The 12183-nt window shown below is 42.5% G+C and overlaps 1 protein-coding gene across 1 annotated transcript; it reads left to right on the top strand.

Annotated features, from left to right (window-relative positions):
- Window positions 1-712: 712 nt before the first annotated feature.
- LOC106091932 (uncharacterized) lies at window positions 713-10822 on the top strand. The gene is made up of 3 exons (XM_059361723.1): window positions 713-779; window positions 9189-9217; window positions 9288-10822. Exons 1-3 carry the CDS (start codon window positions 713-715, stop codon window positions 10479-10481), a joined length of 1290 nt encoding a protein of 429 aa, XP_059217706.1. The 3' UTR covers window positions 10482-10822.
- Window positions 10823-12183: the final 1361 nt, after the last annotated feature.

Here is a 12183-nt window from a genome sequence, read left to right as displayed (position 1 = left end):
TGGCTGACATTTTGCACAGGTCTCCAACATATAATTTAATTGTGGTCCAAACCGGACCATATCTTGATATCGGTCTAATAGCAGAGCAAATCTTTTCTTATATCCTGGTTTGCCTAAGAAGAGATGCCGGAAAAAGAACTGGACAAATGCGATCCATGGTGGAGGGTATATAAGCTTCGGCCCGGCCGAACTTAGCACGCTTTTACTTGTTTTTTTATTTTAGTTTATTTTATTATATTTTGATTTATTTTTTTTTATTTTATTTAAGTTTTTATTTTATCTAATTTTATTTAGTAAAAAATAAATATTTTATTGTATTTCATTCTATTTTTTTATTTTATTTTATTTCATATTATTTTGCTTATTTTTTATTGTATTTTTTATTTTATTATAGTTAAATTTATTGTTTTCCATTTTCACCGGTATGTTAAAACAAAAGACTTAAGCAACAAACTTTGTTATGCCACCTAGCGAATTTACTATAACCTATTATACTTTGTAGGGTAGCAAAGAGTGATAAACCATCACATATCGTAAATTTCAACAAGATGCTCTAAAGGGAGACATTACAAACTGCAAACAGCAGAAGCAGTAGCAGCGCTAAACAATTCTAAATGCAAACACTGAGAACACACATGGACGATGCTGATTGTGGGGTCAGTGAGAATGAGGCGTCGTCGGTTTGTTATGATTTTCCAACACCATTGACGCCATGCAGCCCACTGGTGAGCATAAGATGAAGAAGCTTTTGCGCCAGAGGAACATGCAAAAGCATCCAGGTATAAAATGTTAGAACTTTAGAGCAACAACTTGCAGTCTTCTCTGGTGGATGACTGAATGTAATACAAAGAATTTTAATTTTAAAAAATATATAAATAATCTAAAAAAGAAGAGAAAATCGCATCAAAGAACAGAAAATACAAAAAAAAATAAATTAAAGCAAAAAGTGAAACTCTTCTAAAAAAAATAATTTTTAAAAATTTAAAAAAATTGTGTTTATGTTATAATTTTTTTTTTAACGAAAAAAAACTCTCCATCTTCCTCTATAAACAATTTAAATGGATTTCAAAATCTTAATTTTGCTTTTAAAAGGTAAGAATAATAAAGTTTTTTTTAACTTAAATCCAACCAAAAAAACCTTAACTCAATTCAAGGCTTTTTTTGGCAGCCAACTTCTTAAAGCCATAAACCTAAAGTGATGTATGTCTGTGACCACCAAGTGGCTAAGTGGCTGCTGCTCATTGCACGCTTGACCGCCATGGAGAGCAATAGAATTTGCAGCAGCTCATATTTCCTTTTTTGGCGGGTTCTTTGCCGCCTAATGGCGTATGGCATAAATTTGTGTGGCGTTTTCACGTTTTTGTGCTGAATTTAACTGTTTCTGCTGCCGTTTTTGAGTTTTTTTTTTTCGTCCACATTTGTGGCATTAGAAGAGTTTTGAGAAGAGTTGCAAAGCACTAAAAGAACGATGATAAATAAAATTGAAAAAGTTCATTTGTTTTTGCAAACAGATTTTTATCACTGACCGGAGACATGTGTACTTGGCCTTAAAAATATCTCAGGGCACAGTGTTTAGGAAAAACAATTAATGAAGCGTAGGCAGAAAAATATTTCAATTTCAAATATTAAATAAAAAAAATGAGTATTAAAACAAGTTCTTGCGAATCTTGGGAAACAACCAGGGCATAATTTTATTCTACATACCAAACTTCTGTCAAACGAGCAAAAATCAAAGCTTTTGGGAACCGAGCAAGGATGATTGAGAGACCGGTTTACAAGGGAGCTATATCAGGTTATAGACTGATTTGGCACAGTTGTCAGAAGTCATAACGGAACATCGCAAGCAAAATTTCAGCCAAATTCGGTAAAAATTGCGATTTGTAAGAGCTCAAAGAGTCAAATCGGGAGATCGGTTTATATGGGAGCTATATCAGGTTATAGACCGATTCGGACCGTACTTGTCACAGTTGCTGGATATCATAACAGAACACTATGTGCAAAATTTCGGAGGAAAATTCAAATCGGAAGAAAATTAAGGCTTCCAGGGGCTCAAGAAGTCAAATCGGGAATACGGTTTTTATGGGAGCTATATCAGATTATAAACCGATTCGGACCGTACTTGACACAGTTGTTGGAAGTCATAACAGAACACCATGTGCAAATTTTCAGCTAAATCGGATGAAAATTAAGGCTTCCAGGGGCTTAAGAAGTCAAATTGGGAAAACGGTTTATATGGGAGCTATATCAGATTATCGACCGATTCGGACCATACTTAACACAGATATTGGAAATCATAACAGAACACTGTGTGCAAATTTTCAACCAAATCTGATAAAAATTAAGGCTTCCAGGCGCTAAAGAAGTCAAATCGGAAGATCGGTTTATATGGGAGCTATATCAGATTATAGACCGATTCGAACCGTACTTGACACAGTTGTTGGAAGTCATAACAGAACATAATGTGCAAATTTTCAGCTAAATCGGATGAAAATTAAGGCTTCCAGGGGCTAAAGAAGTCAAATCGGGAAAAGGGTTTATATGGGAGCTATATCAGGTTATAAACCGATTCGGACCGTACTTATCACAGTTGTTGGAAGTCATAACAGGACACCATGTGGAAATTTTCAGCCAAATCGGATAAATATTAAGGCTTCCAGGGGCTTAAGAAGTCAAATCGGAAGATCGATTTACATGGAAGCAAAAAATTGCAAATTTTACCCATGAACATTCCATTAAGGAACAGGGGCAAACTTCTCACATATCAATGAGTGCAGTCCGATTCAAGTTTAATCTCAATGATAAGGGGCCCGAGTCCGAACGGCGTGCCGCAGTGCGACACCTCTTTGGAGAGAAGTTTTACATGGCATAGTACCTTACAAATGTTGCCAGCATTAGGAGTGGAAAACCACCGGTGAAAATTTTTCTGATGGTCTCGCCAGGATTCGAACCCAAGCGTTCAGCGTCATAGGCGGACATGCTAACCTCTGCGCTACGGTGGCCTCCCACCGGAGCTATATCAGGTTATAGACCAATTCGGACCATACCTAACACTAGATATTGGAAATCATAACAGAACACTATGTGCAAAATTTCAACCAAATCTGATGAAAATTGAGACATCCAGGGGCTCAAGAAGTCAACTCGGAAGATCGGTTTATATGAAAGCTATATCTAAATCTGAACCGATTTGGCTCATTTGGCATCCCCAATGACCTACATCAATAAGAAGATTATGTGCAAAATTTCGAGTGGCTAGCTTTATGCGTTCTGCCATTATCGTGATTTCGATAGACGGACGGACGGACGGACATGGCAAGATCGACTTAGAATGTCGACAAACGGAATGACTGGATTATTTTACCCCCATGGAGCTGGGTATAAAAAAGTTTGGATGAAATCTTCAGATTTCATATTCATAACAAATGTCGTTCAAATTTGTTAGTCATTGGGTCGAAATTCTTTTTCCACGAAAATCATTGGTGTGTGGAATAGAAATCCGTCTTATGTCTTTCCCACCAACATTGACATTCAGACATTTGAGATGAATATTAATAGACCCTCCTCCCTTTTCTCCCCTCCAATGTTTAACTTTCCTAATACCAACGCAATGCTCTACATATATAGGGGACATCCCCTTCGTGTTGCTTACGGACAATGATATCCTTCTTTTGAGTCCAAAATTGTCCTTATCGGCCAAACTGCCAGATTGGGGATTCTTTCAGCTTGGAACTGCCCCAGACACTTTGTCCCATATTGGGATATCAGAAAAGTACTCCACTCCCTAAGATCTTTTATATGAGTCCCATATTGGGCCGGTCGACCTACATGTCCGTTTTTCGGAGTCCTTTGGGAGTGAGGTGGCCCCAGTTTTATGACTTCCTTTCAATTGATACACATATTGTCCCAGGTTTAGGTTGATTGGGTAGCCCACTATGAAAAGCTGAGTTTTTTTTGGGCTTGGGACTGCCCCAAACTCTTTAACTCCCTATTGGAATATCAGATAAGTGCTCTACTCCCAATGCCCTTGTATTTGAGTCCCATATTGGCCTGGTCGACCTACATGTCGGTTTTGAAGTTTTTTTGGAAATGGGGCAGCCTCAGTTTCATGACCCATATTTCGATATGATGTAGTGCATACCTTTTATGTCACACTCATATTGTCTTTATTGAGTCCCAAGTTGATTTGGGTCGCTTCTGGAGATGGCGCTCTTGGGGATGAAGCATTCTAAGCTAGGCCGAATATTATATACCCTCCACCATGGATTGTCAAGTTCTTTGGTCGGTATCTTTTTATAGGCAAATAAAGGATAATGAATAAGAATTGCTATGCTACTGATGCTATATAAGGTTATGAACTTTCTCTGCCCGGCACGAGATAGTTTTGAGCACCACACAGGCTGGAACATTGAAGTCCGATCTGTGTGATGTTCATTGCTGTCACGAGAAGCTTAGCTGCGAGCCCAGTAGCTCACAGGTTGCGGATAGTGAACTGTTCCATACGTAGTAGCTGCAATGACAGTTGCGGACAATCAGCGGTATCGAGCAGAGAGTCTAAGTGAGAGGCCGTGCTTTTCACAAATACTGAGTGCCCATGATGCTCGATACAATAAGGCGAGTTATTGGCACCTTTAAATAACAAATGGCCACTTTGTTTCAGCGGCGATCGGTTCTTTGAACCGAAACGAGCTTGCTCACCTACAGGAGCTTGACGAGGATCGCCGTCTTTACATGAAAATGTGGCTACAACAAAATGAACTTTCTCTGACTATTCTTGGTCTCTGATGTTGGAGACCGAAAGTCATAGTGCAAAATTTCAGCCGAATCGGATAAGAATTGCTCCCTATAGTGTCTCAAGAAGTAAATTCGGGAGATCGGTTCATATGGGAGCTATATTAGGTTGTGAACCGATTCAGACTTTATATAGCACGTATGTTAAAGGTCATAGGAGAAATTGTTGTCCAATGTTTCAGCCAAATCAGACAAAAACTGAGCCCTCTAGAAGTGCAATCAGGTTACAAAGTACCCTGGGTTAGGGTACTTTATTTTGTGATATCCGCGTGGGGGCGGACCCTCCCCCTAACTACAGTACTCAAAAACGCCAGATCTCAGGTAAGGATGCATCGATGTAAGTGAAATTTTGTATGCCACCTTGCTGCAACACAAAAACATAAAATTGGTATGAAAATGTAGTGTCAAATTACCGGGGGGGGGGGGGAGGGAGGGGACACCCAACCCCAAAACCCACCCAAACGGACATATGTACCGATTGGGACAATATGGGTATCAAATGATAGGGACTTAAGAGTAGAGTACGAACTTGATATAACAATTCGACCTTACGTGTCGGGGGACCCGCCTCACCCCCCAAAAACCGCCTCAAAAATTACATATTTATCGATTAGGGCAATATGGGGTCGATTTACATGGAAGCAAAAAATTGCAAATTTTACCCATGAACATTCCATTAAGGAACAGGGGCAAACTTCTCACATATCAATGAGTGCAGTCCGATTCAAGTTTAATCTCAATGATAAGGGGCCCGAGTCCGAACGGCGTGCCGCAGTGCGACACCTCTTTGGAGAGAAGTTTTACATGGCATAGTACCTTACAAATGTTGCCAGCATTAGGAGTGGAAAACCACCGGTATGGGTTAAATAACCAGGGGGACCCCCAACCCCAAAACCCACCCAAACGAACATGTGTACCGATTGGGACAATATGGGTATCAAATGATAGGTACTTAAGAGTAGAGTACGAACTTGATATAAGAATTGAAACTGACGTGTCGGGGGGATGATGCACCCCCCAAAAACCGCTCCAAAAGTTACATATTTACCGATTAGGGCAATATGGATATGAAATGACAGGCATTTGGAAATAGAATACGAAACTTCAAAAATCATTCCCTAAAGGACATGTAGGCCAATCGGGACAATATGGGATTCTAACGAAAGGCTCTTGAAAGAAGAACACAAAACTTAAATAAAAGTTTGTTATCTATTCCCATACGTTTACAAGACGGCGTATGTAGGACATCCCGTCTAATCTACGTACCTGAGGAGACTTACCAGAAACTCATCTGCAAGGTCGACGACCCTCACTTATGTGCATCCCTGGAACATCGGTCCACGATCATCTGAGTTTCTGTTTGGTGAGTGCCAACCAGTGGTTTCGCTCGTCTACGTATACAAGACGGCGTATGTAAGATATCCCGTCTTATCCACGTGCCCGAAGAGACTTGCCAGAAACACATCTGCTAGATCGGCGACCCTCACTTATGTGCATCTCTGGAGCATTGGTCCACGCTTATCTCAGTGTTTTTTTGGTGACTGCTAACCAGTGGTCCTGCCGTCTATCCAAACATGACCGTGTGTGTAGGATTTCCCGTCTTATCCATGTAGGTTAGGTTAGGTTGAATGGGTTGCCCACCAAAGGTGAGTTCACTCGGAGGCCAGTTTGGCCCATTGTAGTAACCTAGAGAGAGAAAGTGAAGACAAAGAAAATGTGGGACCTCGTACTAGAAGTTATACACGAAAAAAAGAAAAGGACAGGAGGAGCTGAGAACCCGAGCAGGAGGTGAAGAACCGCCGGCCCCTACACAAGATTGGATCTACCTACGGCGGAGCTTGTGGCATCACCCCTCGGAACCATCCTATTCCCTCAACAAACCTCAGGAGACATACCAGAGGTACGTTTGCAAGTTTACCCAGGTCACAGAAGAAACGGCTCCCCAGAAAGGAGAGCCAACGTGCTCAAAAATCTCCTCCTCATGCTCATCGAGGCAACTTCTACAGAAGTCATTGTGCGGTATATCCATGCGGCCTATGACACAGTGTCCGGTTATGACCCCTTACAAAGTACTCATCGACCTCTTATCGAACGCCAGCAACTCCCTCGTTCTACTGCGGTCGATGAACGGCCATTGCGCCTTCGCAGTCCGTCAACCATTTAGCAAGTACCACCTCGCCTCCGACGTAACCCCCCCCCCCCTCCCCCCCCCCTGGCCATCCCATCTACTGTATTCAGTAGCTCGACAATTGGCACTTAGGCAAGACCGTTGGCTGATTCATGTACCATGTACCTGAGGAGACTTCCCCCAGATACACATCTTCAAGATCGCCGAGGTCAAAGAAAAAAACGGGCTCCCTTAGATTGAAAGCTTTTACTCCTTTAGGCCCGGACATGAGCCGAGCAAATGGCCGATAGTCTCCATCTCCTCCTTCTCATCACGACAACTTCTGCAGTTATAATTATGCGGGATTCCATACGGCCTGTAACACAGCGCCCGGTTGTAATGCCTGTAATAGCTTTCAGTGACCTATTTTTAAAGGCTAGCAAATCCTTCGTCCTCCTCCGGTCATTCGAAAATCCTGGCAGCTCGGCATCCATGAGAAGACTCCCGACTTCGCAATGGACACCCCCTCTACTATGTTCAATATTTGGACTAGTGACAATCGTTCGCTTCCAGTGGAGGAACCTTTCCTGCCATATTCGTCTTCATTCTTGTTCCCCGAAATACCATGTTGTCTAGAAACTCATGTCATTGCTATGTCGTGAGCCCGGAATCTATTGAGGGACTCCAAACACTCTGCCACGCACTTCGATCTCACTGTCATCGAACCCAGGACCTTGAGGTCCTCGCATATCCTCCTTTGTATACCATCGTCTCCGGGACCCAAGCCAGGGCTACATATGTCATCAGCCCGGATTATGTTTTTCAGGGGTTATAAACACTCATACACCATTCCCTGACGCTTTTCGACCTTACCATCCTCGAACCCAAATCATTGAATACCGCAATTTTATCCACAAAAAACCTGATTCTCCGAAGGTGGTAAGTCCCTTGACGCTTTTCGACCTTACCAACCTCGAACCCAAAGCATTGAATACCGCCATTTTATCCACAAAAACTCTTATCCTCCGAAGGTGGTAAATCCCTTCCAAGAATTTCTTTAGCGGCTATCATTGTTGTTGTAGCCACATTTGTATGTGGAGGTGGAGTTCCTTTACGGTTTATACGATCGATTGCCGCGGAAACATGATGGCCTTTGGTTATTTAGAGGTGCCAATATCTCGCCTTGTCGTATTGAGCATCATAGGCACTCAGTATTTAAGCATGAGCCGGTGCCACCCTGCCAGCCACAGAGACTCTTCACTCGATACCGCTGATTGTCCGCGACTCCAGTTGCAGCAACTCCGTATTGAGCATCCGCAACCCTTGGACGCTCCCGGTTGCTCCCAGCTAAGCTACCCATGATAACGAAGAACACCACACAGATTGGAGCTGCGTGTTCCAGCCTGTGTGACGCTCATAATTACTCCGTGCCGGCTATCGTCATGACACATATCTCAGCCGGAAAACCCGCACACTCGTTTTGACCGACTCCGATATATCTTACCAACAAACCGAACTAAATTGTTTCGGACTAAACCCCCAATCCAGTGCCTGACTCCATCTTGGAGTCATCTATGAAGACCGAGGTCTCATTCACTTTAAACACAGCACTCACCTCCCACTGCTCCCTCCCGGGAAAGTTAATCTCGAAGATCTTTGCTCGATGCCAGGTGGTCTAAGACCCTCCTCTCTCCTTTAGACCCTCCTCTGTCCAAGTTTCCTCCCCCTAAGCGCCTTGGTGGCAAAGTTTCAAATATAGATGGGCTGTACTGCAACCACTGTGGAATTCAGGGAAATCTCTGCTTGATCAAATCGGCACCGTGTGATCGTTGATTAAGAACGCACATGGTTTTCCTGCAGATTTGTTTTATCAATTTTCTACCGGAAAGGTATGAGAATATACCAAAAATTGTTCACATCGTAGCGCAGAGATTGGCATGTCCGCCTATGACGCTGAACGCCTGGGTTCGAATCCTGGCGGGAATATCAGAAAATTTTACAGCGGTGGCTATTCCCTCCAAATGCTGGCGACATTTGTGAGAAACTTTGCCATGTAATAACCTCTCCCCAAAGAGGTGTCGCTCTGCGGCACGCCATTCAAACTCGGCAATAAAAAGGAGGTCCCTTATCATTGAGCTTAAAATTGAATCGGACAGCACTCATTGACATGTAAGAAGTTTGCCCCAGTTCGTTAATGGAATGTTCATGGGCAAATTTTCATATTTACTATTAAAACACACCGATCAGTGACTATTCTTCTCACCTGGACCCATTTAATTCTTACTTCTTTCAGGTATCCTACTGTACAGTCCCATGTGTTGGGTAAGTTGTTTTTTTTTTAAATAAAAAAAAATTATTTTATTAACAATGTGCCCTCTCTTCTTGTTCCCAGGCTCAAAGTGGTTACCAATATGGACGTAATGATCTAACATCTGGTGTACCCGCAACTGTGGCCTCACCACTAAGGCCTTTGACTGGAGGATTTCCAGCCGCCTCGACTGCAGCAGGTGCCTTTCCCACTGCACCAACCGCATTTGGCCCGGGAACAACTATACCCACTGGACCCTTTGGAGGTTTTGGTGGTTCAGGTCAAAATCAAAGACCCATAGGCGGCTTGTCACCTACTGGGGTCACAGCTTTCGGAGGGGCCGCCAGCAATCTGCCAAAACGTCCCAATATTGCCCAAAGACCCAGCTCAACAGGAACATCAGGCACCGGCGGTATTTATGGCCAAACACAATTTGGTAATACCGCCTCAGGCAGAGGTGGCAGTGGTACTGGGGCAAGTGGCTTAGATGCCGATTATGAGGGAGATTATTCAGCTATACCTGGAGTGCCTGGAGTGGACTATCCTGTTTATGGCCAAGTGCCAAGAACTAATTTCGATTGTGCCCAACAACCTTTGCCGGGCTATTACTCGGACATTGAAGCCCAATGTCAGGTTTTTCATATTTGCGCCTTGAATCGCACCTACTCCTTCCTTTGTCCCAATGGCACCATATTCAGTCAGGAAGTGCTGGTATGTGTTTGGTGGAATCAATACGATTGTGCCTCGGCCCCTAGCCTGTATGCCAATAATGCCTTCATTTATGATTATGGCAATGATAGAATTCCCACAAATGCTGGCTATCAACAGTCCGCGAATCAAGGGCAAATAGGAAGAGGCCAATCGGGCTTATTGGCAGCAAATGCTGGCAGGCCAAGTAGCCAGAGTTCCAGCAATATATTCAATCAACAACGTCTACAACCCTCGGTGACTGGAGGTGGTGGGGTGAATGTTCAACCTTCAGCCATAGGGGCGGTACAGCCAACAGGCGGTTTTAATGCTGGCTCCACCAGTGCAGGTCGCTTTAATCCTGCTGCCAGCAATACAGGAGGACAAACATTTCCTGCCACCCCCACGCCCTTTGGCTCCGTCCTACGTTCGGGGGCAGCAGGAGGAGTCGTTGCAAATCCCGCCTCCGCCGGTGGAGGAGGAGGTAACTTCAATGCCAACGTTGGAGAAACTGCGTTTGGAAATGCTGCGATTGCTAATCCAACAACTAAAAATAGAGAATATTTGCCACCTCCCTCTCGCCGACAATAGGCTGTTGGAGTAGCAGCAGATCATGGAGGAGAAGACGTAGGCGTAGACCATGTAGAGTTGATATTCCCCGACCCATCCGACACGATAACGATTTTAGGCTTTTGTACCCGGTTTAAATGTTCCTCATCCGGAAACATGTGAAAACGAAACTCGAAAGTTCTACTCCAAAGCGAAAACTCCCCGATTTAGGGGTAAACTTTCGCCTAGGCTAAAAAAAAAATTCTAGCTTAGTAAAATATATATACGTATATACTTTTTTCGATTTATTTTTTTTTTTTTAATTATTAGTTAGCTATAATAACAACCATCAGCTTCATTCCAAAATTTCTTCTCTTGGGCATGCCTTTCTAAGATCTTTTTAGTTTAATTTTTGTATTGTATCGAACGCCTCATTCAGACACCACCACCAACCACCATTCATCCATTCATGTTTGTATGTACCATATGAGCATTATGTACTCTCTGTTTATAGCATATAAAGAAATTATATAATAAATATATACATGCATAAATAAATTTTTGGAAAGCAAAACAAAGTGTAAAGGATTTTCCTCTTCTCAGACAGGCAAACAGGATTTTACTGGGATACTTTACTTTATATACCCTACACCACTACTGTGGTACAGGGTATTAGAACTTAGTGAATTTGTTTGTAACACCCAAAGGAAGAGAGACAGACTCATTGATAAGCATACCGATCGACTCAGAATCACTTTCTGATACGATTTAGCTATGTCCGTCTGTCTGTCTGTCCGTCCGTCTGTCTGTCTGTCCGTCCGTCTGTCCATCCGTCTGTCCGTCCGTCTGTCTGTCCGTCTGTCCATGTTAATTTGTGTACAAAGTACAGATCGCAGTTTTCATCCGATCGTCTTCAAATTTGGTACACGCATGTTTTTCGGGCTAGAGACAAAGCCTATTGAAATCGGAAGAAAATCGGATCAGATCTGGATATAGCTCACATATATATGTTCGTCCGATTTCCAGTAATAATGCAATAAAATGGTCATTTGTTAAACGATTCTCTCGAAATTTGGCAGGAAGGATTTTTTCACGACACTCGATATTACTGATGAATTTCATGGAAATCGGTTCAGATTTAGATATAGCTCTCATATATATATATCGCCCGATTTTCACTCCTAGAGCCACAGCAAGCATATTTATAGACCAATCTTGTCAAAATATTGCACAACGCCTTCCTCGACGACTACCGCAATATACATAGAGTTTGGTCAAAATCGGTTCAGATTTAGATATAGCTCCCATATATATGTTCGTCCGATTTCCAGTAATATTGCAATAAAATGGTCTTTTGTTAAACGATTCTCTCGAAATTTGGCAGGAAGGATTTTTTCACGACTCTCGATATTACTGGTGAATTTCATGGAAATCGGTTCAGATTTAGATATAGCTCTCATATATATATATCGCCCGATTTTAACTTCTAGAGTCACAGCCAGCGCATTTATTGACCCATCTTGCCAAAAATTTGCAAAACGCTTTCCTCGACGACTGCCACAGTATCTGAGGAGTTTGCTCGAAATCGGTTCAGATTTAGGTATCGATCTCATATATATGTTCGTCCGATTTCCAGTAATATTGCAATAAAATGGTCTTTTGTTAAAGGATTCTCTCGAAATTTGGCAGGAAGGATTTTTTACGACTCTCGATATTACTGGTGAATTTCATGGAAATCGGTTCA

The sequence above is a fragment of the Stomoxys calcitrans genome, chromosome 2, assembly GCF_963082655.1.
Source record: "Stomoxys calcitrans chromosome 2, idStoCalc2.1, whole genome shotgun sequence".
Taxonomy (NCBI): Eukaryota; Metazoa; Arthropoda; class Insecta; order Diptera; family Muscidae; genus Stomoxys; species Stomoxys calcitrans.
Note: the sequence above shows the minus strand (reverse complement) of the source record. Positions and strands in the feature narration are given on the sequence as shown.